Raw genomic sequence first — 27,949 nt, forward strand, 5'->3', positions numbered from 1 at the left:
TTTTGTGATTAATTGCGACCTGGACTTGCATGACTGTGTGAGCGCTCATTTTACGACGGTAAGACAGACCTGCTAGGGCATAATCATTCTTTTTTTTCCTTGGATCCCATAAAAGGACATTTGATGACATCACTTCCTGTTGTTTAACGAACAAACAGAACACCCAACAGTGATGTGAACATATAAAGTGACTCTTTTTAGGCTGTTTACACACGTTTGAGAGCAGACAGGCGCTCCACACATACACACACACACACTCCAGCTAAAGAACAGGAGGGGAGGGGCTGTGGGCGGGGCCTCAGTCAGTCACAGGAGTGCATTAAGTCAATGAGAGTGGGTGTGGTCTTGAGCAGCCAGTTAGAGCTGACGAATGGCTGTAAGGACATTAGGAGGAATAAGGAGGGCGGGGTTAGAGTATCACGGATGGTCTCGAAGTTCTCTGAACCAATCAGATCTGCTCTTTGAAGGCTCCCCGGGCTGCAGAGGAGGCGGCGTTAGCGGCGGCGGTCTGCACCGTCTTGTTGGCCATGACGCCGGTGGCGAACTCCTGCTGCGCCTTCTCGAAACTGGCGCCGGTGGTTCGGTACATCGCATGGACCTGCAAATAAACACACAGACGGATGATTCTAGTGTACATGACTACTTCTATATGTAGGAACTTAAAACAACTAACCTGGTAAAAATTAAATAACAGGAATAATGAAGGACTAAACTGGAAACCCAATTACAAATCCTTTAATCTAAAAGATTTATAATGTGGTTATGGTTTAGTGTTATGTTTAGTGTTATCTTTATACAATTATAGTATTTATACTGTATATCAAATATATTTTCAGGTTTTATTTTAATTTTAATCAATTTAACATTTTAATTACATTTTATTTTTGTTTTTCAGAGTTAATTTTAATGTAACATTTTGAATTAGTTTAAATATATATATATATATATATATATATATATATTATTTTTGTATATTTGTGAACAATATATATATATTTTTGTTCGTATTTTAATAAAAAATTTGAAATGGCTTTTATTTTTATTTATTTTTTGTATCTTTATTTTATTTATTTAGCTTAAGTTTTAGTGATTTTTTTTTTTTAATTTCAATTTAACTTTATTTTTTTTTTAAGTCTTAGTTAGCAATTTTACTACTTCAACTCAAACTTAATTTTAGTTAATTTCAGTTTAACAATAACACTGTTATGGTTCATGTCCAAGTGGGTACATTTGAGGTGAAGCAAATATTATATTAATACGATATGAGTTTAGTGTGTAAGGTGAAGCACCTTTTTAAACATGATGAGAGACATGACAGCCGACGCAGTGAAGAGGGCGGCAATCAGGATCATGATGATGCCGACGGGAATACTCGTGTTCAGACAGGTCAGCGCAGAGATCCAGCCACTACAAACACACACACACCAGTCAATCATCTTATCACATAGTTTATGATGTAACTATGTAAAGATAGTACAAGAGACTGTCTGAAATTATAATAATAATAATAGATAAATTTGTGCCGAAGGCAAATTTCCCTTTATGGGGGTCATTTTGTTTTTTACTCATATAAAAATCAGCACACTTCATCTGAACAAATTAAATGACATAAATTAGCAATGTGAAGAATTATGGTTTTTACCTAAAAATTATAATTTACAAATGTAATCCACAAAATACAATACACACTTATGAGCCATTTATTTAATAATTATTCAGTCACTCTGTTTGATTAGGTTTTTATCCATTTACTGTTTGAAGTTGTAAAATTATAATACTTTTTCAGAGCAGAGAGAGAATATATGTATAAACATACACTCTACATGTGTGTGTTCTCACCTGGCTCCCCAACCTGCAATGCCAATGGCTTGCAGCACATGGACACCAAACTGGCAGATATAGACGAAGAAGAACACAAAGAACCTAAAAGAACTGTCACTCCTTCAGAGAGAAAGAAAGAGAAAACCATTATAATCAACTCTCCACAAAGGTACAGTGTGTGTGTGTGTGTGTGTGCGTGTGTGTACCTGAACGCTCCATACAGGGGTCTGTACCAGCAGACAAATGAACAGGGTGTAAACAGCATAAACCAAAGCATAGCCAGACCAAAATCCACTCCCCTCGACGCATCTACACAGAACCACGACAAACAGCCAAATATATTTGCAAACAGCGTCCCCGTGTGGACTGCAAGAGAGTGACATGAGAGAAGAGACCATGTGTTATTTTTATAGAACATAATGTGGTGGGGAAAATTCACTATAAAGCTCTGCTTGCACAAAACTGTTGAATCTTTGCAATTATTTTTTACTATAACTCTGATTGTGTTTGACTGAAAGAAAAACGTCATATGAAGAGTTCAGATGCAAAAGTCTCTAAATGCCATTTGAAATGTTCTTCTTTAATGATGATTTTTGTCAAACTTGTATATTTAAGTTCAGTAATTTCACTTAAATAACAATTAATAGGTAATTATCATTGCCATTTAAGTGAAATCACTGAACTTAAATATACAAGCTTGATAAAAACCATCATTAAAGAAGAAAATTTCAAATGGCATTTAGAGGCTTTTGCATCTGAACTCTTCATATACACCTTGAGGATGGCTTGAGGGCGAGTACATTATGGGATAACTTTCATTTGTGGGTGAACTAACCCATCAATGCTTTGAATAAAATAAAAACTTGAACATTTATCATCTGTATGAATTGTTTTTATCCAAGAACCTGTTAATAATTAAAGTGGTCTGAACATTCACCATCTCTATTATATTAACAGAATCATTACAAACCCTCTTCAGAGTCGCTCAGTTGCTCCCTTAATAGTAGAGTTCAAAACCAGACTGTTTAATCATTTATATAATCTAAAGCAGAGCCAGAGTGTATTCATAACCCCTCATTCACAGGGAATCGACTGCACACACTAAAGTTATTTGTAACATCAGGTTAGTGCAAACAGCAGCATGACCATCAGAAAATGTTGATCGTATACCTCAAGAGATCAAACTTAACATTTATCTAGCTATTTTATTTTGTATTTATTTTATATGAGCGAAAACTGATGAGATTATTGGTAACACTTAAGCTTGTGAGAATTTTATTCAGCAAGGATGCATTAAAATGATTACAAGTGACGCTAAAGACATTAATATGGTGTTCTTTTTAACTTGCTATTCTACAGAGATTCCTTATAAAAGATCCGTTTCCACAAAAATAACAAGCAGTTTTCAACATTAATAATAATAATCAGTGTCAATCATCACATTAGAATGATTTCTGAAGGATAATGTGACACTGAAGACAGGAGTAATGATGCTGAAAATACAGCTTTGATCACAGGAATAAATTATTTTTCAACGAAACATATTTTAAACAGTAATATATTTCACAATTTTACAGTTTATACTGTATTTTGGATCAAATAAATGCAGTCTTGGTGAGCAGAAGAGACTTAGTATATAACATTGCTCATTGTTAGTTCATGTTAGCTAATACTAACACATCTGACCTTATTGTAAAGTGTCATCAGATTATTTCTTACAAATTATGCCACTTTGTTGTGATCTATAAAGAATGATTCATTGATTTTTAATAGAAAATATGCAGAATATAAATTCAACAAATGGTTAAATTATGACACATTATAATAATTGAATTGTGGTACACAGTCAAAGAGGTCAACGCTTCTGAGGTGAGAACACGAGATTGCCTTTACAGCTGCTGCTAAATTTTGTTTTAATTATAAACATAATGGGAGTGCAATTATTTCCTATTCATGTTAAATGCTTTCAAATGGAGTCAGAGAGTCTGTCTACAACTGCAGTTTTGGTGTGGAATTTAGCAGTGTTATTTTACCAGAGAGTGAGAGAATACCGAACAGTTCGTTCACCACATTTACTGCACAAATAACTCTGGTCTCTCTGTCTCTGCCCAATTCCCTCCCAAATTCCTACACAACAAGGTCAGGACAAATTTAAAGTCCAGTCCGATGATACTAGTCACATGATACCTCAAATCACATGATACATCCCTTGCATGTCTAATACCATGTGACTGATCTTATCCAGTATGAAACTCATCAAATAGCAGTCAATTACCTCAAAAGTTTCTCTGGGAGGCACAAACGGTCCTATAAAGTTCATTTCTTTATCTTTAAAGCCTTTACACTATTATTACATACACCTAAAACTTCCCCAAACAGAGCAGATGTGTACTCAACATTACAATTAAACGTATGTGAGCCAGTTAAAATCATCTTATTCTACACTTCTGTAGCACTTATTTTATCACTCAAATGGATAGTTCACTTTGAAATTAATTTTTCATATGTTTTAGCTTACCTCAAGGGCATCCAAGATGTAGGCGTCTTTGTTTCCACAGTAGTTTAAATTTTGATATTTTTAGATCAAACAGTTTTTGTCTGTCAGTCTTATAATGGAGGTCTATGGTCACAGAGAAGAATGTAAGTACACATTGATGGCCTAAGACACGAAACGAGCGGTTTGTGTGAGAAAACGAACAGTATTTATATCGCTTTTACCTCTTGTAACCACAGCCACGTCCAAGTGATCTCAAAAAAAAAAAAAAAAAAAATCAACGTTGTCTGTTTATATATCGAAATCGTCTTCCATTGCGATTTCCTGTATCTAAATATGTTTAGAGCTACACAGTGAAGGGAAACACTTCTGAAATCTCTGCGTAAACAATGAGTGACGTACACGTGCGAGAGATCACTTCCGGCGCATGTGCAGACCGAAGCGCCCGCACCCTCAGATCACTTGGACGTGGCTGTGGTTACTAGAGGTAAAAACGATATAAATACTGTTCGTTTTCTCACACAAACCGCTCGTTGTGTGTCTCAGGCCATCAATGTGTACTTACACTTACGAGTCATTAAAGCATATTTAATTTGGACTTCTCTGTTCATGCTCTTTGAGGTGGTGACCATAGACTTCCATTATATGACTGACAGACAAGAACGGTTTGACCTAAAAATATTAAAATTGAAAATACTGTGGAAACAAAGACACCTACATCTGAATGCCCTTGAGGTAAGCTGAAACATACCAAAAATTAATTTCATATTGGAATATTTTCCACCTTTTGCCTGAGCTATATAATTAAACAGGCTTTTTTTTGTTACTGTACCATTAAGACTCCTACTTGGCCTCTGTTGTCTAGCCTTCATAGACGGTATGTTTGATCTCATTTTGGCAGCTGTTTTTGGACTGCTGGCATTATGGGATTGGCCGAGGGATACTCACACATCCAGAGATAGTACATGATCTTGACGGTTTTCTGGAACTCCACAGGTATGTCCACCGAAATGTCATGATAGAAACACTGACCCACAGGAAACTTCTCTGGAAGAGGCGGCCAGTTGTTTTTCCTCCCTTGGAAACAAGAAAAAGCTATTTAAAATCGAAAGGAGGAGGTAGATGATGCAACATGAGCATGATGACAAAATGTGGTTAACTGGGGTACAGATGCAACAGAACGGTAATGTAAATTATTAATCTGCTGACATCTATGCAATTTTGGTCAGAATAAGCCACAAACTAGTGCAGTTCTCTTGCTTCTTTTGTTCCAGATCAAAATAGAAAATGAGGGGGGGGGGGGGGGCTGCATTCACACCAACTTAAGACACAAAATGATGCTGTGAGCTGCGCTAAATGTGCTCGTTGTATGTCCGTACACACATATGATGATAATTTTATCCACTGAGAATTGAGCTTGTGTAGAGCTTGTTAAATGTGTTAAGGAGTCAAAACAGCACCACAAAATAGCTCCTATAGTGAGTATGTTTGTGCGTTCTGTCCTTTTTAGGGTTGCATCTTGTGACATCACATCCTGTTTTTGGGTCGTTTAGATGTCTTTGGTCCGTGTTGCATTCATATTTCAGTCAGACCACCTCAGACTTGTTTTTTGTATTTTCAGGGGTCTAGGATGGTGTGCACCAGGGTTCAGATGGAAGTGGTCAAATGAAGCGCACTAATAGAGAAATTGCACTGAGTTGGTCTTACCCAGATCAAACCTGCCATGTGTGAACACACAGCGAGTCAGATTTTATGCTGAATTCTGAATATATATAAATTTAACCTGCACAATATGTTGCTTAAAATAGAATTGTGACGGCAAAGCTGAATTTGCAGCTGATTAAACAATTTGAGTAACACTTAAAGCCTTTATGTATTATGCATTTTTGTAAAAAAACACATTACTGTAATTATGCCTACAAGTAATGCACCTTTTAATGCATTGTATGATCTCATGAATAATTTTAACCACAGTTATTATACATTAGCATACTTATCTACTAATTCAAGTATAGTATGATGTATTAAAACATAAATAATCAATTTCAGATGCAACAAAGAATCTGCTAATATTCTAATGCATTTTAACTTTTGTTACAATTATTTATGAAAATAATATAATGCATTATAATGTACATTAGGAATACCTTTACTATGCATTAAACAAAGGCAGTGTTACCAACATTTCTGATTATTGTCAATGCTGAAAACAAATATTTTTGTGGGAACCGTGATGCGTTTTTTCAGTATTCTTCGACAAATATAATGTTCAAATGAACCGCATTAATTTGAAATGAAAATCTTTTGTAACATTATAAATGTCTTTAATGTCACTTTTGATCAAATAAAGATTTTTGATCAAATCTTACTTGATTAGTGTATCTACTAGGGGTGTAATGGTACACAAAAATCACGGTTCGGTACGTACCTCGGTTTTAAAGTCACGGTTCGGTACGTTTTCGATACAGCAAAAAGAAAGAAATGGCAGAGAAATTTCCTATTTGTTTAAAGAAAAAATATTTTTAAATAAATGTGAGTTTTCCTAGATCTTGAAACTTTCAGGTTTATAAATGGGGGTCATCTTTGAAGGATGAACAAATAATGTTTTGGTCATCACATTAAAAATAACATTTAAATATATATTTATTTATATAATATTTTAATTTTGAAGTGCTGGAAAAAGATGTGTGAAGTACTTGAAAGCATTTCACCATTCCAGCCAAACTGGTTTCAGTTAGTGTTACTATATTAAATCCATGGTGAATGTTGCTGGTCTGTGGACGTAAAGTATTACTAGTCCATTCACGGCACAATGTTTCTCCTGGTTTCCACGTCTGCGATGTTTGATCTAATAGAGATCTACGGTTAATAACGGAGAAATGTGAACGCTTCTCACTAGATCTCGCAGCGATGTTATTACTTCAGTGGCGAATTCAAATGTTTTCTTTACCGGATCTCTTAGCGCAGTGTGGTAACAGTGTTGCTTGATCGTGATCGGCTCGCGCTGCACAGATGTTGCTGGTCCGAACTGATAAACCATCCGTGAAGCAGATAATTCGTGAAGCACATAATGAGTAGCGCAGTTTCGTTCTGCTTTCATTACATTTGCCATTTGATGTTGCGCAACGATGTGTTGGCCGCGTCAGCGCGAATTTTGCCGGCAGGAAAAATGGTCCAAGCAATCGTTCGGTTTGTACGCGTACCGAACCGGAAGCCTCGAACCGAAACGGTTCAATACGAATACATGTACCGTTACACCCCTAGTATCTACATGAGCTTTTTTTATTTTAATATGCACACAAGCACACATTAATATATATATATATATATATATATATATATATATATATATATATGGTGGTTATGTACAGTAATGTGATCTACCCCCCACTTTCATTTCTTTTACTTTAATGAAAGTTTAGATTTTTGTAAAATTTTTTAGAGAAATATCAAAAGGATGAATAATGCAGATCTATTTTTTTATCACCTTTTTTTATCATATTTACTAGGGCTAGGTAATAAATATCGATTTCTCGATATAAATCGATTCTCATTTCTACGAACCGATATCGATTCTTAAATCTCAAGAATCGATTAGTCGTCCTGTTTCATTTGAATGAATGGAACATTGTATCGCGGCTGCGCGCATCCAAAAAAAATACAAAATCGCAATAATCTTTGTTCTTTGTTACTATGATATTCAAAATAATCAATATTGAATCAAAATCAAATAGAATTGCAAGCTTGTGAATCGAAATCTAATCGAATTGTGAAATTTGTGTCAATACCCAGCCCTAATATTTACCAGGGGTGCCATTAATTCTGACCACAACTGTATATCATGTGTGAGGTTGCTTCACATGTCAGTAACTTCCTGTCTGAGCAGTTTCTGAGAAGGATAAGCTGAACAGCATGGACCAGGCTTGACGCGAGGCTCATAACTCACCTCCTGACGCGTTGAGAGTTTGCATCTCTCTCTCCCTGCGGTCCAGCTCAGCTGCTTTTCTCTCCAGCTCCTCCTGTCTCCTCAATAACTCCGCCTGGGCTCGTGCCTGATCCTACATGCACAAAGACAAAGGAGGTTACAAACACAAACAGTGCTCATAGGCACAGCAGAACATAACTTCAGGACAGTTAACATCACAACACACATCAGAATCCAAAGGCATTTTCTCAGACTGTTTACAGCTGTCAGAACCAATCACAAACACATCAGATTCAGACCCGTGAGGGAAGACAACGGAAGTCTTCTCCTTTTGATTCATGGTATATCTTCGTTACACACTGTACATTTGAATATGTCAACTCGTATATTCTTTTAGCAAATACACACAGTGAAGTTTGAAAATGGGTTTTTATGACAATTTTCAAAATCCCCAAACCTTCGGCATGTAAAGTCTCTGCTGAAGTGACTGAGACAGTCAGGTAAGCTTTAACCAAAAATAAACTCCCAACCACACATGAGCCTTGAAGCTGCAACACACTCTGCAATCATTTACAGCAGCGTCCCAGATTATAATTTTAAGAATCACCCTGAGCCAATCTGTTGATGCATACTGTGCTCGTTTCTGGGTCATTTTAAGGCTTCAGAAATCCCCAGCTTTCCCTGAAGGCAGCATAATGTGACATGCCTGGTTTAATCAAGCCAGTGGGCAACAAGTTCTTTAACAAGCCTTCTGTTGTCACCCTGAGGCTGAACTAGTCTTCGCTGCGAACTGCGCACTAAAGACTACAGCGACAGAAACTGAGACGAATAACAGCAAGTTCTGATTCGCCCTGGATCACCTTGTTGTGTCCTCCTAACTCACAGCATCTGACGTCACGACACAGAGCGGGAGCTAGTGAGTCATCTGATGCACACCCATAGTGTGTACGCGTGTCCATATGTCTAGAGCGTGGCATCCCTTCTCCCTCAGGCGTGCTGAATTATACAGCATAACTTGACTCGTGAGCAGACCGGCTCCGAGCTCTTGCCTGCTGGAAGCTTCTGTTGACCTACTGAGCATTTGGGTGAACATTTCTGTGAAATCGAGAAAGATTTGATGCTGAAAACCCTCTGATAACGAGGTTTGTATCAGGGACTCTGCTTCACATGGACCAAAAACTGGGTTTAAGGTTTTAAAGGACTTCAGAGAGTCCATCAACCTCATTAGACAATGATGAATGAATACTCAACTTTATGCAGTCAATTACAGTGTAAAATAATTTAGGCTTGTCTCAGAGTGTATAAATGAACAGGAAACATGATTAAAGTACTACACTTACAATAGATGACTTCCATAATATAACAAGGCTGCGATCATTTGAAATAAATCACAAAATGGCTTTTGAGTGAGATCATCACATTACAAAGACTGCGTTTTAATTAAATACATGCGCTGCGTGTTTCAGAGAATGTGGCACTGTGTTCTTTTATACACGAGTAGCTCATGATCCACCATTGTTTTCACAGTTGAGTCACTTACAATGTGCAAAACAAGCAGTGCAAACCAGGAACTTTATAATAACAATGCTTTCCCCCCAAATTGTATAGCCTTAAGGCCCGTACACACCAGGAGTAATATCAGCGCGCGTTATTCGTCATCGTTTTTCAACGCGTTTTTTGTGTTCACACCCAAGCGTTTTTCGCTGGCGATGAGCCGAGTGAACATGCAAATTCATTCCCTGACATTAGATGGCGCTTAATGTAAAACAGAAATAATAATAGAATACTACACTAGGGTGATCATATTCATGTCTCAATGTTTTATTATGACAGATTAAAAAAAATGAATGAAATAATGATAGAAATAATGTCTTCTGTAGGCTATTAGAAAAATAAATATATAAATAATAAATAACTAAAATAAATGCCTCCAAATGTAACAAAAAAATAGCTCTCACAAACTTACAAAAACGAACTAACAAAATCTATTTATATCTTTAGTTTTCATTCTGTTTTTCTTCCTCATCCACCTTGTTTGCCGATCTATATTTTGCTGTAGAACTGATCTTTGCCAGCAGTTTTTTTGAAAACCAAGACATTTTCATCACTTAAAAACAGCCAGGACAGGACGTGGAAACACATACCTGCCAACTTCTGAGTTTTGCTTGGCGTGAGATCTGTTGACGGGGGGGGGGGGGGGGGGGATATATATTCATTCGCTATAGATGATCTATATTCATTCGCTATAGATCACGTGAGATTTGTAACTAATTTGCGGTATAACTAGGATCACGAGTGGCAGATAGATCAATAGATAAACTCATCTTTCAGGCAGTTGACCGACCCACAGCTGTCAACATCAAAGGGAGATTTCCCGGGAACCATCACCAAAATAAGGTGTTTTTTTCCTCACGATTCTTACTCACAAACTTTAAAAATAAAGCACTAATCAAAAAGTCTAAAGAATTTAGAACTAGCCCACATATGTGTGAGAAAGAGCACTGTGTCATTAAAAAAAATACCATAGAGAATGTTTAAATACTAAGATCAGCTAACGAGGGAAACGGGGAGGCTGTTTCTGCTGGAGATGATTGGGAGAGGTCTCTGCACCTTGAGATCTCTGCGCGCGCTGACATGGAGTAAAGCCTTGTTTATACTCGACGCGTCTGCACGAGCGCGGTAAAAATGACGCGTTGGGTGCGCAAGACCGGCAAGACCTCACTTCGAGCTGTGTGCAAAGCTTGTGTTACAGCGCGCGCGGAACCGCATCCGAGGACGATCGACTTCGAGCCGAATCTGTCCGAGCTTGTACGTCTCACACAATCAGAGTGTACAAATACGAGATATTTTACGGGAAATACTAACATGGGAAGACAGTAAAAGAGCTAAAATACGTGAGAAACCCGGAAAAACGGGAGGATTGACACTTCAGCGTGAGAAATCGGGGGTGTGGCGTGTGAGCGTGTGAAACCAATCAAATGCGGGTGTCTCACGGCCAATGCGTGAGAGTTGGCAGCTATGGAAACAGGACGTGTGTAACGCAAAGTTGAGATGTTGCCCAGAGATAAAAACATAGCACTAGTTGTCGGATGAACAGATGCACGAGAGACGAGAGTTGTCGTATTTCCCCGTGTTTAATAAAACCACTCAAACGTTACACTCGTCATTCATGGGGATCGAGCAAGAAAAAAAACACAAACAAACATCTGGTCACAATAGAAAAATAAAATAAAAGAAAGAATACAATGAGTTGACAGAGCGGTTATCTCCTCTCCTCACTTGTCAAAACTGACACTACGCACACTATGCGCAGTTCTCATCTCAATTCTATAAAGCACAAAGTGACCGTTACACACATGTCCCGGGAAAACAGGACTGTTGGTCACCCTATACTATACTATTATTACAGAAATAATATAAATATTATCATATAAGTTAGCTCTTTATGCTCCAAGACCAGCAGCTTAACATTCTTGGCTATCTCTTCTTCGCCGTATGTGTGCTCGGCAAGACCGTTTTGTGTTTGAGCGCCCCCAAGTTGTGTTTTACTGTAACTTCAGAAGTACAAGACACGTGAGCAAACCCGCCAATCTCGTTGGTCGGACAGGTTTTGTTTTGACGCGGCGCGTCAAACTTGATATTCGTCCCGGTGTGAACAGGCCTTTAACCTTAACACTGTTCACTGTTCCTCACCTGAGAACATTAGTGCCATCTCATCAGACAACTAAGCTTCAGATTTCTACTTTGAATCCCATTTCGCTGCAATTCTTCCATTTTAAGTGTATTAAGTTAATGAAATAGAAAATAACATGAGGTGTATGTACCTGTGTCTGCTGAGGCTGAGTGTAAGCTGGCGGTTCTTCAGTGGGTTTCATGATGGCCGGCTGTGTGTTGGTTGTGGGCGGGACTGATTTAGGGGCGGAGCCTGGAGGAACCTATAACGGCACAAAATAAAATGTGAGACAAAACACCACATAATTTCATCTTAAACACACAATATCAACATCTTTTCCTTTCATTCATAAATCCAGACTGTCTGAATGTGTTTGCCGGTGTTTTGAATGGATGATTCAGAAATTAAGCAATGCATGTGCACAATTAAAGAAAGGGAAATAAAATGTAATATAAAAACCAACTGACGGGTTTGAGCTGTGAGTGTGGGCTGTTCTGGGCAGCGAGCCCTACGCTGGTACAGCTTCACTAGTTATACCACACCAAGAATTATGTTTTTGTTGGTACTGTATTCTCTCTTTAGGTTTCTGGTTATGTTTAGAAAAAATATACCACTCATACACTTTAGAAATCAGCATGATGAAAGAAATGAAGAGTCACATTCTGTGTGCCGACTCATTGTTTGATTTCTCACAAATGAAGATCACATTTTCTGTAACACTTTAGTTGTTTATTAGCATGCATATTACTAGGATATTGGCTCTTTATCAGTACTTACAAGTATTTTAATTCTGAATGCATGGCGCATCGCAGAGCTAGTGTTATTTGGAATAAGAATTTGTGGTTAAAAGTATATAAACGTTTATTTTTGTTTCGAAAATGGCCGATGGTTTGGCTAAATAATACCCTTATTCCTCGGCTGGGATCCTGTAGAGTGTTTGAAGCTGCACTGAAACTGAAATTTGGACCTTCAACTAGTTGGACCCCATTGAAGTCCACTATACTATACAATTAATTTCTTTTCGACTGAAGAAAGAAAGACAGGAACATCTTGGATGACATGGGGGTGAGTAAATTATCATGAAATTTTAATTCTGAAGCGAACAAATCCTTTAATGCCTTATTCAGCATGATCATATTCTACGTCTCTTAATACTACCAATAACCTATAGTTATAGTTATAGTAGTTCACTTTTTAAAAAACTTTTGCTGATAAATAAATGGGCGATCGTTTCGCTTGATGGTATTGTTCTAATTTTTACCGTCCTCAGAAAACTTGCACACCTGTTCCTTTTGTACACAATAAATTTTACAGCATCTCATAAGTGTCAGTTTGTGTTTGGGCGTCTCACCGGCTTGGAGTCTGTGAAAGGGTTATACTCCTCCAGGCCTCCAGGTGGGACAGTCCGTGTTACTTGTGTCACTGATGGGTCCTGCAGAGAACACACAGAAGAAACAGCCTTTAAATATTTCTCTGTTCAAAATGAATTTTTACTAGGATTTGTTTTACACAATGTGCTCAGACACACTTGTAAAGGTTTGTTTTGTTGACTTTTACTAGTAAACTTTAAATCTGATTGTCTGACTTTATGCATCTTTCGTTTTCTAGATGCTCTGATGATTGTTTCTACTTCATAACCGCTTATCAAGCTAATTTGTAAACATGACTTTGTTTCCAGACAGACTGACAAAATAAAAATGAATTCGGCCAATCAGATCAATGCTTACTAGATTGGATTGAGAAAGCACATTCCTGTTGTGCATGCAGAAAGCGCCAAGTGCACGGACTGTGGGCGGTCCACGTGTTTGAAGTCTGAGGCTCAGACAAGTCTTTGTGAGAAGACTTGTTATGCATCTTCTTGCTTATTATTTATGCAAGAGCTCTGAGCTCTTATAGACCAAAACAAATGTCTTGTGATCGCTCTTAGCAAATAAAGTGCTTTCTGATGTTTGGTCAGGCTTTATGAACTGAACAGTACAGTTACAGTAGATACATTTTATTTCAATGGAAGCCGTACAGTTGTTTGGTTCATCTTATTTACAAAAATTAGCTGCCGAGTAAAAGGCCTTCACAGCTTGACCTGAAACTCATTATTATGACATCACACAACATATATGACCACCCACATAAACACGACTTAACTCTGCATCTACAGCAAACAGCTTTACTGCTGCTGTTAAACAAGCATTAAACTCTGGCACTAAACAAACTCAAAGTTTTCCGGCGTCACATGCTGCTGATAAGAGCGCGGGTATCTTGCCTAATGTCACACAGATGTCGGAGGACTCGGAGAACTAATCCTGACGCCCAGTGCTGAGTCTGCATCAGATTAAAGCTCACAACAACAGAGAAAGCAAACACATGTCACGCTTCACCAAGGAAATACTACACATTCTGTCCTGGGTTTCTATATCCCAGAACATCAGGAACATCAGACGGAACCTGTAATTTTCCCCTGCATGATTCCAGTAATTTACGCAGAGCAAAAACTATAAATAGATGAGTGGGAGAGATCAACCCTGGTTCTGAACGAAGATTACGAGAGTCGACCAATATTTCCCCTCTATGACCGATATACCAATTATTTTTTAAATATCTGACAACAACCAATATGCAGAATTTAAAATAGTTTTAATTAGTCTTTTATGCTTTAACCATTAGACTGCAACACTACAAAACAAATGTATCATTATTATTCATAATTTTGTGATTATTATTATTATTAAATCAACAGCAATAATAATACATAAAATAATACTGGAATTAATAATGATGATAATAATTCAATTTCAATTTCAATCAATTTTTATTTATATAGCGCTTTACAACAACCATAAGTTGATCAAAGCGCTGGACAAAAACAAAGGGGGGGAAAAAAAGGACAGAAACAACAATACAATACAAAAAAATATATTATTATTATAATTATTAATCAATATTTCAAATTATCAAATTAATATTTCAAGCTATCTGACATTGTTTTATTTCTGCTTTTATTATTGCTATTATCATCAACATTATTATCAACATAAAAATAATGACAGCAATATTGCTAAATTATTATTATTAACAAAATATGTATAAATAAAAATAATTAAACCAAATCAGCACATTATTAATAATAAAAACAACAAAACTGTCCGATAATAAATATGCAGAATATACTGCAACAATAAAAACATAGGCCTATGTATTATTTAACCCCTTAACTGTCTGTCACCATCCCGGTACCAGGATGCCTAATTTTACTTCACTATATTTCAATTAAATCCTAATCTAATTATGACAAATTATATATTGTTGGAAAGGTCTAAGACTTCTAAATAAATATTCCACCCTTCAACTTTCATTTTTGGTGATATCAACTTCAAATTTGGAACATAACTTGGTTAGATTCATGGCTTTGATTTTATAGTAATTATAGAGTAAAAAATATATTTTATATAAAATAAAAAATATATATAGTACATTATTTAAACTTCCATAACTTTTCCATTCTTTCATTTTTTGAAGTGTTTTCACTTCAGCAATAATCCGCTGAGTGTTTTCTTTAAAACAAGACCAAACCTGGGTATATATTCCAATTTATTGGCCCTCGTGTTGTTTCAAACATGTATGAATTTCTTTGTTCTGTTAAACACTAAAGATGTTATTTTGAAAAATGTTGGTAACCAAATTGATTTTCTTTAAAATATCTTCAGCAGAACAAAGAAGCTAATGCAGGTTTGAAAAAACTTGGGTGAGGATGAGTAAGAGATGACTACATTTTTATTTATTTTTTGGGTGAACTATCCCTTGTGATGAATGATCCATTACTCAGCCTGGCAAATGTTAAATCATCATTGGAATAAAAATGCAAAATAACTGGGCGCAGCTCACTGGTAGCATACTATGGTTTCAAACATTTATCCTTGCATAATATTGCGTCACATACTACTTTTTAAATTGGCCAGTTCTGTGTATAAAGTACACTAGTAATAATTGCAAACATAGCAGAGAAGAGTCATTATTAAACTGTTTCTCTATAGAGATAGTTGACTATTCCCTCACTGACTTCAAATGACGTTAACTGCAATACCACACACACACACACACACTAAAACGGGTCCCTTGTTTCCATAGCAGCCCCAGCATGCAGCGCTCAGGTCCTGAGGCGGATCCGTTTCATACGGCTGGTGACGGCTGTCAGGACTCCAGAGCCATGAATATTTCAGTCTGTGTAAGGATAAATGTTTAATGGGATAGTCCCGCACACAAATACACATTTGTTGTGGCAGGAAGACACTGAATCTGTATTCATAAAAACACTGTGAGACAGTGATGTATGATGTCACACTTATGATCACCTGACATATACGCATGTTTGCCACGTGTGACTGTCTCAAAACCTAATGCCAAGAAAGCATTCAGACACACACAGGAATATTACCTAAGCAGCACACGAACACTTTGCAGTTTTAAAATAAATTATAACAGCACAAATATATAAATATTAGGCTATAAAATACAAATTAAAGGTTAAACAACAAATGTATTTTAAATAAATGGACCTAACAGAAAAGTAATAATGCGTAATTAAGCGAATGCATACGTCAAAGGGGTTTTTGGTATTATCATTTTGTAATTTTTTTATGTATGCATGACCTAATAATGGTGTAGTTTATCTTAAGCATATTCACTACAAGTACTACTTTTAGTGCATCACAAAATAATGCAAATTGGGATGAAGCCAAAGTTAGGTTTAAACCACTTCTTTTGTCAACTAACACATTAGTCTGTTGATGGTGCTTAACCTGTAAGCCAAACTGTGAACATCAACTATAGAAATGAATGTTTATGCCACAAGTGTGAAACTCAAGACCGGGTCTGACCTCCTTCAGGACTAGAGGATTTCAGGACATATGCGGAGGCTCCACACGCACAGCAATCAAGTATTCACTCGAATGAAAGCTTATTTTAGACAGTAACACGATTAGCGTTGAATATAGCTGAGATGAAAACTGTGCAAATCAGATTAACGCAAACATAACTGCAGCAAACATTCCTGAGCACAAGCAGAACGAACACACCACTGTGGTTTATGTGGAGAACATGGTCTAAACAAGTGTTGTAAAGGCCGTCTGAACACTCAGTGTATTGAGGATGTTCACATTTAAAGTCAAATGTTGTTTTGAAAAGGACAGATAAAAGGAAGTAGGTTTGTGTGGGTTAAAGGGATAGTTCACCCAAAAATTAACGTTCTGTCGCTATTTACTCACCCTGATGTTTTTCCAACCCTGTAAGACCTTTGTTCATCTTCAGAACACAAATTAAAGGGTTAGTTCACCCAAAAATGAAAATTAAGTCATTAATTACTCCCCCCCATACTGTACCAACCCCGTAAGACCTTCGTTCATCTTCAAGACACAAATAAAGATATTTTTGATTGAATCTGAGAGCTGGATCACTCCTACATAGACTGCCTAAGGGACTGGCGTCTTGACGGCCCATAAAGTCATTAAAGAAAAGGTTTAAATATTCCATGTGCCTACAGCGGCTCAATTATAAGTTTATCAAGCGACGAGACTACTTTTTGTGCGAAAAAAAACATAAATAACGACTTTATTCCACTATTCCATTACTTCCTTTTAGGCGCATGCGCGAGAACTGAGACGAGGACGTTCTCATTCGTCTACTTCTTGTTACCGGCTGCTCACCGCTTAGGAGTTTTACCGCCCCCTACCGTATAAGATGATGTGCTGATATAGCTGGAAGCGCAAAACTTTCTGTTTACAAGCAGAGGGAGATGCGCGCTGTACATACGTTTTTCAATTAGCGTATTTTCCGCACTATAAGGTGCACTTAAAAGCCTTTAATCTTCTCAAAAAACGACAGTGTTCCTTATAATCCGGAGCGCCTTATATATGGATCATCATTTTATACGGTAGGTGGCGGTAAAACTCCTAAGCGGTGAGCAGCCGGTAACAAGAAGTAGACGAATGAGAACGTCCTCGTCTCAGTTTCTCGCGCGTGCGCCCATAAGGAAGTAATGGAATAGTTGAATAAAGTCGTTATTTATGTTTTTTTTCGCACAAAAAGTAGTCTCGTCGCTTGATAAACTTATAATTGAGCCGCTGTAGGCACATGGAATATTTAAACCTTTTCTTTAATGACTTTATGGGCCGTCACGAGCCAGTCCCTTAGGCAGTCTATGTAGGAGTGATCCAGCTCTCAGATTCAATCAAAAATATCTTTATTTGTGTTCCGAAGATGAACGAAGGTCTTACGGGGTTGGAACAGCATGGGGGTGAGTAATTAATGACTTAATTTTCATTTTTGGGTGAACTAACCCTTTAAGATATTTTTGATGAAATCTGAGAACTGGATCAGTCCGAAACTTGCCGGCGTCGAAAAGTTATTAAATACATCATTAAAATAGTCCAAGTGACTTCAGTGGCTCAATCTTAACTTTATCAAGCGACGAGAATACTGTTTGTGCGCAAAAACAAGCAAAAGTGATGACTTTATTTCAACTATTCACTTCCTTCTCTATTGGCCTCTAGTCAGTTAACGTAGATCTACGTCACACGTAGGCTCGCTATTGGCCGACGCTGGTTATGTGTGTGATGCGTGTGACGTACAATAACAGAAGCTTACGTTATTAAACTAGTAACCTGACTCGAGGCAGAGAGAGAAATAAATGAATAGTTGAAAAGTCATTATTTTTGTTGTTGATTTTTTGCACACAAAAAGTATTCTCGTCATTTGATAAAGTTAAGATTGAGCCACTGTAGTCACTTGGATTATTTTAACGATGTCTTTAATAACTTTTCGAGGCTGGCAAGCTTCAATTCCTCAAGAAGCCTATGGACTAGTATGCAGGAGTGATCCAACTCTCAGATTTCATCAAAATATCTTAATTTGTGTTCCGAAGATGAACGAAGGTCTTACAGGGTTTGAACAACGTGAGGGTGAGTAAATACTGACAGAATTTTCATTTTTGGGTGAACTAACCCTTTAGGCAAGTATGAGAAAATAAGTAAAGCCCCTTTTAAAACAGTGTTTAGTAGTAAAGTAGTAATTAACATGGCATGAAAGATGAAATGATTATTAAAAATGATTAATAAAGATGATTAATAAAGATAAGGATAATGGATGGTATGCAGATTAGTATGTGGTCTTCTTGTTCTCCTTTCTACAGGTTATGATGCTGAGATACAAGGACTCTGAACCAAAATTCTGGACCAAAACTAGTGAGCTGCCTACCTGTCCTGATCATTATATTATATATATATATATATATATATATATACACACACTCACACACACAGGGTTCTGAGTGGAAGCTGACGAAAAGCTCATTCAGTGAAACCATCTCTCGAGTCCCGTGACAATACATTCCCCCGCTGATGGTGACGGAAGTGACTTAGAGAGAAACTAAAATAAAACAATGGTTCTTGGCCACTGCCGCTCCCTTAACAAACACTGTGAATGAAGGCAGGCAAAAACACACACACACACACACACACACACACACACACACACACACACACACACAGTGACAGTGGCTCACTCTAATAGGTTCCCCTGCATCTGCAGAGCGGGCCAGATCTCCAGAAACATCCATCTAATCAGATCATTAGTTTTCGCTCTCTCTTCTCGTGTTCTCATTACGATGAGTGAAAGACAGAATCAGACGGACAGCATTTAGACAGTGTAGTTCCTTACTGCTGCACACACACACAGCTGGCCAGTTTTAGGAGTTTGACAGTTGCTGCATTATGAAATCACTGTAATAAGGTAAAATCTGCTCCGTCAGAACCACATGCATGCATGCCTTCAGTCAATCATACACACGCACGCACGCACACACACACACCGTGCACCAGTTCTGCAACATCCTGCAGCACGCCTACTTGTTGATGAAGCTGCATCATTTCAGACGCTTTCAGCACGACGTGAGACTCCTTTCTACCAGGATCTTATCCAGGATAAAGACTATTTGCTCTGCGGTTTCATTTAAACTGCCTTTGCAGTCACAAATGTTTAACTTAAATATTACCAAACAGCAAACTCGGGTGAAGAATGCTTCACCCCCTTAAAGTGTCTATTCATTTACATACCAAGGAAAGCTAAGGTGGAAGTTTTGATCAAATTCCCGTCTGTTTCTTACACAAAGCTGTTGTAGATAAGTGGATAAATCTACGTGTAAATCTGACCGACACCATATCATTGTCTGTGTTTCAGCATAAACAAACTAGATGGAGGAGTCCATTGTTCATTAACTTATTATTGATAAACTATAAATTAGAGCCAGACCGATATATCGTTTAGGATATCGCCTGAGGCCCAGAATGTTTTTTTTTCAAAAATTGTTTTCTTCTTCATGTAATCACATTCTTAAGAGCATAAGAAACAAATGGAAAAAACATGATATTTTAATATTTATATGTTATGCTATGACCTCTGTAGTGGAGACCAGGACTCGATTGTTTAAAAATATATACAGGCAAAAATAATGGCAATATTTGAAAATGTATTATTATTATAATTATTTGTTTAAATTACAAAATTACAAAATATCTGAATTTATGTCAAAATATAGACTTTTTAAACATCAAAATGTAATTATTAATTTGTGTATAAAATGACATAAGCATCATTTACTATTCTATTTTGCCTGGAAACGCTTCCAACACTTGCATATCGCGTGAAATAGGCGTTGTTTCTATTTCTAGCATGCACACGTTTTTTTTTCTAGCATGCCGCAATTGAGACGCGCGCGTCACGCAGGCAGTGTGCAAGGTAACCTGTTAACATGGGAGCCGGAATATGCGGACATGCCACGCAGACAGTGTGTCGCTGGTCTAAAGCCTTGTTTATACTCGACACGTCCGCAAGAGCACGAAGGGCGCGTGGCAAAAATGATGTCATTGTGGTGTGGGCGGTTGTGCGTGTTGGGTGCGCTAAACCCCATATCGCCTGGCGGTGTGTACGGCACTTTTATAACATCGCGCGCGCGCGGCGCCGCATACGAAGATGTACGACTTCGAGCCGAATCTGGCCGAACTGGTAGGATCTGCATCAGCATGTTTATGATTCTTCTGTACACAGAGACATTTGCATGGATAGGCGACCATAAAATCTCATTTTGTGAACAGGAACACATTTGCATTAAGCACCTAGTTTGCAATTGTCTAAAGTAATTGGTTACATTTACAAAAATAAGCTTACAATAGCAGAAGTAAGCCCTGCTGGTGAAATTAAGGTTTAAACACTCTCCAATAAGGCTTCAGTTGTTTAACTAGTTTACATGCAGTGAATGTAGCCTACAATAAACCTACTGCATTTACTCTTTTATGAATTAGCAATTGGCTTTATGCCCAGCTGCACTACTTCCTGAACTTCAGCCAGCTTCTTGTTTCCGGTCTGCCATTATTGGCCAAATTGATTAATTCAGGTGTGTCTGATTATTGTTGCCATGACTACTGAGGTCAAGCACACCTGAATTAATCAATTTGGCCAATAATGGCAGACAGGAAACAAGGAGCTGGCTGAAGTTCAGGAAGTAGTGCAGCTGAGCATAAAGCCCATTAATAAACTACTAATAAACGGCAAACTACTTCTTCACTGCTGATTCCTGGTGGTTTAGAGGAGAATTACTCCGAGTCGCCCCCTGTCGTTTCACAGAATAGCACAACGGCGAGTGCGTCAAGTATAAACGCCTCGTCCGTTTGGAGAGGTGCGCGCGCAGTCAGCGGATAAACAAGGCTTAAGACATGGTAAAACGTCTAAAAACCATCCAGTAAATTCTTTAAAAACGTTTCACTTCGTGCTTTTCTGGGTTTGAAAGGGCATGAGGTAGGATAAATAATGACAAAATTAGTATAAAATATGTCATAAAAAAATATAGGACAGGATCAGAATGCGAGCTTGCAGTTGATTGTAATGCTAAGTTCACACTACAGGATTTTAAGCCCGATTTGCAAATCGTTGAGCTCGCCGACAGGTCAGGGTGTTATCGCGTGCAAATCGCGGGGGATTAGCGGACGATGAACGCTTGCCAATCTGTTAGTATGAAAGAGCCAACAACGCAGCGAAAATGCTCGCAGACGCGCCGCCGAGCCCAGAAAAATATTTAGCCTGCTAAATATCCAGAGCCGTCGCGCGACTCAAACTCAGTGATGAGTACAGCCAATCATCGCAACGCATGGGTTGAGGACACCAGGTAAATCTTAGTTTTTCTTTTTTTTTTTGCAATTTTTTTCCTCAGAGCAGATCGTCGCGCAAACAGTGTGCAGCACTAGTTTCTGTCTAACGTCCATATTCACGTGTTGTGTTCTCTTCTTCGCTGGGTATTGGAGTAATATTTATTTATTTATTGTTTTTTCGTGACAAAACGTGGTTTGTAGACAGGATAGAATCGTTGGGTGACAGAGTTGTAGTCAACTCGTTATTTATTTGACTATTTTCAGGATTTAGACCGTAACATAGTACTGAAACAGCTCTCATTGAGTCACAAATGATTTGCTCTTATCATCCGATTGTGGTTGTATCTCTATGTAGTGCGTTGTCAACTCCTGTAGTGAGTTACCTCCTGTTGTGAATCAATCACGTTGTGATGTGTGGTGTGAACAGCTAAACAACTTGAACACTCCTGATTTCACTGAGAGCAATTCATGTAGTGTGAACCGCACATTTCAGCCCGACGTTTTCAAATCTTAAGGGTTTAAGGTCTGTTTACACCTGGTGTTAAGCTGCTTTTTGGTTGATCAGATCACAAGTGGGCTACCCTAAATACTGGTTTAAACAGGGTCTTACATTTTGAGCTTGCATTTTTAATGCATTCAAACAGCCACAATAGACCGCCTGCTCTCCGCCTGCTGACCTGATGAGTGAACATTATGGGAAGTACACTAGAAAGACGGGATTTAAACGTTGTCGGCTGAAGACCCAAGTTTGATTTGAAGATGAGAAACGCATCAAGCACAAGCTGATGCTCTCTGTGTTTTTCCGTTGTCTCTGGTCACAATCATTTATACATTTTGTGAGCTTATTTTGTACATTAAATAGAAAGATTTGAAAAAAACATACATTTACCCGCTCATAGATCCTCCCCTCGAAGAAACCAGGACAGAAGTGGTTGAAAGTAGACAAAAGAGAGAGATTAAAACACAGGAATGTGTCTCTCGTCTACTTGTTGTGATCTGATCGACCAAACCGCATCTTAATACCAGGTGTGAACAAGGCCAAATGGATAAATAATTGGAGAAGTCGAACATGTCATCAGAGAGAAGTTGGTGTTGTTTCACCAGATGATCCAGTTATGAAAGTTACAGAGTCAAAAATAAGTTTGAAATAATTGAATCGTTCACAATTATATCAATAACATGCATTTATAAATAGATGAGTGGGATTTTAAAGTTCCTGTGAATCGGAAGTTGCAAACAAATTTTCTCCAGTGTTGTGACGTATTTCTGAGAGAAACGGAATACTAAATGAGGCAAAATAGTGGGCGTGGATTTTTTTCCAACTAGCACCTGATTGGATCTAGAAAAGTAGGTGTAACGCTAATTGGAATTATAAAACTGTTTTTATTTGCTATTACTGCTGCAACCTTAACCGTTATGATACCAGCGTGCAACTCACTATGAGTGTCACAACCAAAAATGCACCTCCTCGCCATTTCTCCTTTCACAAGCTGTCAATGCTCGCAAACACACAGGCAGCCCACTATTCACTATCAGTTGGAGGGGCACGGTTACGGATGTTAAGCAGACACCCAAACCGTCAAACCTTCTTCATCAGGGAAGTTCTTCCAATACAGTAGGGAGGGGAATTTTCAGATTATGACTAAAGATTACGAAGCCAAAACATTTTTCTGTGTGGAATTCATAGGAACTTTATTTTAATCAAAACCTTAAGAAAAAGGTAGAGAGGCTTTGCTATACAACATAGCCACCACCAGTTACTACATTTAAACAAATCTGGAAAAGCCTCATTAAAAGCCTTTGTAAATTAGCCAATACACCCACAAATCAATAATAATGCAGCAAATTCATAGAACGTTTATGTTAAGGTTATAAAAAATCAAAGCCATCTTTTTACATGTTCTGAAGTAATTCCGAATAAATGCTTATCCTTACTATATGTTAATAACTATGTTTGGCAGTAAACGCGATTAATTTATGGTGTAATTCTGAACCTCTTGGCTTGCCATAATCCTAACCAAACGTATCTGATATTACACACCGTGTGTTTCCTATGTTCTCACGTGAGACTTTTTTTTTTCGACCCGGTTGTGGTACAGCTGGTGAAACAGACACGAGTGCTCCTGCCAAATTTCTACTAATTTTTCTTCCATTTATTGTGTCCAAATAGACCGAGAAGAAGCTTTTTTTGTTGAAACAATGCCATATCATGTTGATATGTGATCTATAACTCCTCCCCGAACTCCCTGCTGCTCTGTATCTTGCTCTCTCACTGGCTGCCGGTGATCGCCGATGTAGTTTTCAGTCAAAACACTTTTCACACAGCAGGATTTTGAATCGCCGACAGGTCCAGATATTTAGCATGCCAAATATCTCACGGGCGTCGGCGACTCGTCTGTGATTCTCTCAGTTCGCGTCTTTGTTCATTCACACTGCGTGATTGTCACTCGCGTGAACGAGCGCCGATTTGCCTGTGATTTCGGGCATTTGTCGGCGATTTCTCAAAACCTGTCGGCGAGCCAAAATCGTGGCTAAAATCATGCAGTCTGAACTCGGCATAAGTGTATTTTATGATTTTTGAGCAAAAAGTCATTTCAGTCAATATCAACCAATTCAACAACAAATGCGTCTAAAGTTGTTGTCGTCGTAGGATGTCTGTGTATTATTTAAACCTTGTTTGTATAGTGTGTAACCACACGTTTATAAATATATATTTATTTAAAGATATTGTATTAAAAACTGGATATATGTTGTTGTTCTGTAAGTTAGCCATCTTCTCACATTTGCCACAGAAGCATCTGTATGACAAGTAAACATGACGCCACAGGTCCCTCGCATAAATGTAATTTCGCTTGTACGTAGCAAACTTTATCACAGTATGTGTATGTAGTTTCAAAAAAATTGCGCCAACATTAGTGTTTGTGTGTGTGTGTTGCACATCCATTATTTCAAAGGGGACGCGATTACAACTCTATAAGTACATAAATATATCAAATAGCCATACCGAGACATACTGGTCCATTCTCATTTGTGTTTATTCTGCCGGAGTCTCTTCGTACAATTTAAATATTCCGATTCAAACATGTACGCTGAATGACATTCAAAATATCGGTTTCTCTCACTCTCTCAGCCCTTCTGCTTAGACCGACTGCCATAGGTATCAAGTTACGCCCTCATCCAAAGGCAGGGTGGGGATATGCAGCTCATTTGCATTTAAGGTCGTATACACCAAAACAGCTCATTATTATACAGGCCCCAAAATGACATTTTCAAATGGTTATAATAAATTAACTATGGGGTATTTGGAGCTGAAACTTCACAAATACATTCTGGGGACACCCAAGACCAATATTACATCTTGTAAAAAGGGGCATAATAGGTGCCCTTTAAATAAAAGGTGCCACTGTCTGTGTGCTGATTGGCTAAGAATAAGCAAACACCTAACAGGTTTCTGTCAATCAATCAAGCATGAGGTCTTGAATCAAAAATCAGCAAATTAATCAACATCTACAAGCTCATTTCTAGCAAGACGGACTACACGCACTAAAGACGCGAGTCAGAAACAATGCAATCAAGAAGCCACATGAATTATTGAGACATGTGCCGCTACGGTCGGTCTACAGGGCCGCGCTGGTGTCGAGTTACCATGGCAAACCCATGGCAGACTGCATTCCATTACTGCTGATTACTTAACGATTTTCCAAGTCTGACCAGTTAGAAGAGGTATGCTTTAATAGAAACACTTCAGATGAAAACTGTTGCTACTGATGATGTGTGTGTGTGTGTGTTTGGTTTCAAGAGGAAGAGAGACACCTGGGTGACCAAAAGAGGTGTAAATGATCATGTCCTGTCAGGCCGAACAAAAGTCACAATCTGCTGTGCATGAATTTGCATTTGTCCCCCTGCACCTCCAAGACGGGTCCGATCCCACCTGTGAGTCTACAACAGCTGTAATGTCAACTAAACAGATTCTCTCCAGAGACTACACGGGAAAGGAAAACAATGGAGGAAAAACTCCAGACGGATGGACAGGCATTGTGTATAAGCCTAACAAATGAAATAAACAAAAGTCAGAAAATTGAATTTCTTTAAATGGAACGGTCTATTGAACCTTTCGACAAAATGTAAAAAAAAAAAAATCTAAAACAAAGTTTGCATGTGTGTTTCTTCTTGACAAATCATATTTGATTAATATTTGATGCATTTTATGGATAAAATATTGAGGCCCAAACTAAGCAAAAATATGCAATTTGATGCAAATACTGATCTTTATATGGCCAAAAAGTAAGAAGAAATTCTGATAGTTTGTAATGTAAATGAATGAGAACTTATACAGTACAACAGACTACTTACATAAACTGCATAAATGTGAGTCGTTACTGTATATCTGCCAATAATGTCTTGGTAAGATGATTTGCTTTAGTTTTAGGATCAAAGCTCAGTAGTTTTAATACATATAAAGCAATGCAATACAACGAAGATTGAGAGATGAAGAAATAAACCTTCCTCAAAAGCCTGATGATCTTATTTGAGACTCACATTTGAACACAAAAAATAAAAAAGTATGGATACTCAACCTAAGTTGCTTCAGTCGCGTCATCTTGAAATACACAAACAATATCAAAGCTATTCTTACGTTTACTTTATAAAAATCAGTAAAGATTTCACAGCAAAGAGACGTATGGACATATTACAATAACTATAATTAATTACTTGCTAAAAAAAGACTAAACTGTCGATCAGTCAACAGAAGGCATAAAGTAGATTCTGTGCAACAGGTTTTTCAGCAAAGTCTGATCATGTATGTAGTCATGTAACGTTAGCCACCTTAGAAATGATTCAACCAAATATGTCACAGTAGGCTTGATAGGGTTAACTCATTTCGAAAGTGGTCATTTCCACAAATCACCAGCTTTAATGTATGAAGGTGCACGGATGACAAATGCTTTGTTTGGATCAATGTATCAGCACAAAATGAAAAATAAAACAGGTTGCAGGGATCTAATTCCCTCAGCTGACCAGATCTGCAAACACACAGTCATATCACTGATCAAAACAGGGGCGGCCTAGATCCATCCAGCCCAAACACACACACTCATTTATTGACCCTAAACGTCATTATTCCTCCACATGTGTGCAAAGACTGTAAATGGACCATATACATCTCAGACACTGACAGCTTCAATAACAACAGATAATTCACTAGTTAAAAGACACTACAAATATAATATAAAGCCCAAAATATCCCAAATAATGCCCAAGTTAGAAACCAAACCCAGAATTGAAGTCTCCATAATCTTAACATTATACATAATACCAAAGCCATGAACAATGAAATGTTGATGTGATGGTCAAATGTAATTGCTAGTTTATTAAAGGCGTTTTTGGACCGAATAAACACGGAATTGGACTCGATAATTCGAGTCAGAAATCCAATAATAATAATAATACATGCAAGCAAACAAACAAAACAAAAGACGCTAATAAATACATTTTTACACAAGTGACTGCTTCTTTCTTTCCACAATGTCAGTATATAATACTTAATTTTATATAAACATACTCGAAATGAATAGAACGTGTAACGTTGCTGACTTTATGTAAAAAAAAACCACAAAAAGCTAAACACCGACTCACTGTGATAAAAACAGCACTGCTGTGACGTTACCTGAAACGGGTTGCTGAAGTCCGGGTCCGCGAAGGGGTTGCTATCAAAATCTGACATTTTCCCGGTTGAATTGGTCTAAAATGTTAGACTAAATGAAAGATATTCGGTAAGAAACGCACCAGCAGCTCGAGACTGATCCGCAACCGCAAAATGGCAGAACCGGAAATGACGTCATGCG

At 37.8% G+C, this 27,949-nt stretch overlaps 1 protein-coding gene across 1 annotated transcript; it reads right to left on the bottom strand.

Annotated features, from left to right (window-relative positions):
* scamp1 (secretory carrier membrane protein 1) lies at positions 1–27,949 on the bottom strand. Its single transcript, XM_039661049.2, has 9 exons — positions 27,772–27,949; positions 13,265–13,345; positions 12,065–12,175; positions 8,262–8,373; positions 5,264–5,392; positions 2,028–2,187; positions 1,840–1,941; positions 1,290–1,407; positions 1–598 (listed from the first exon to the last, which is right to left on the bottom strand). Exons 1-9 carry the CDS (start codon positions 27,826–27,828, stop codon positions 449–451), a joined length of 1,020 nt encoding a protein of 339 aa, XP_039516983.1. The 5' UTR covers positions 27,829–27,949; the 3' UTR covers positions 1–448.

The sequence above is a fragment of the Pimephales promelas genome, chromosome 19 (genome assembly GCF_988280905.1).
Source record: "Pimephales promelas chromosome 19, fPimPro1.hap1.1, whole genome shotgun sequence".
In the NCBI taxonomy this organism is placed as follows: Eukaryota; Metazoa; Chordata; class Actinopteri; order Cypriniformes; family Leuciscidae; genus Pimephales; species Pimephales promelas.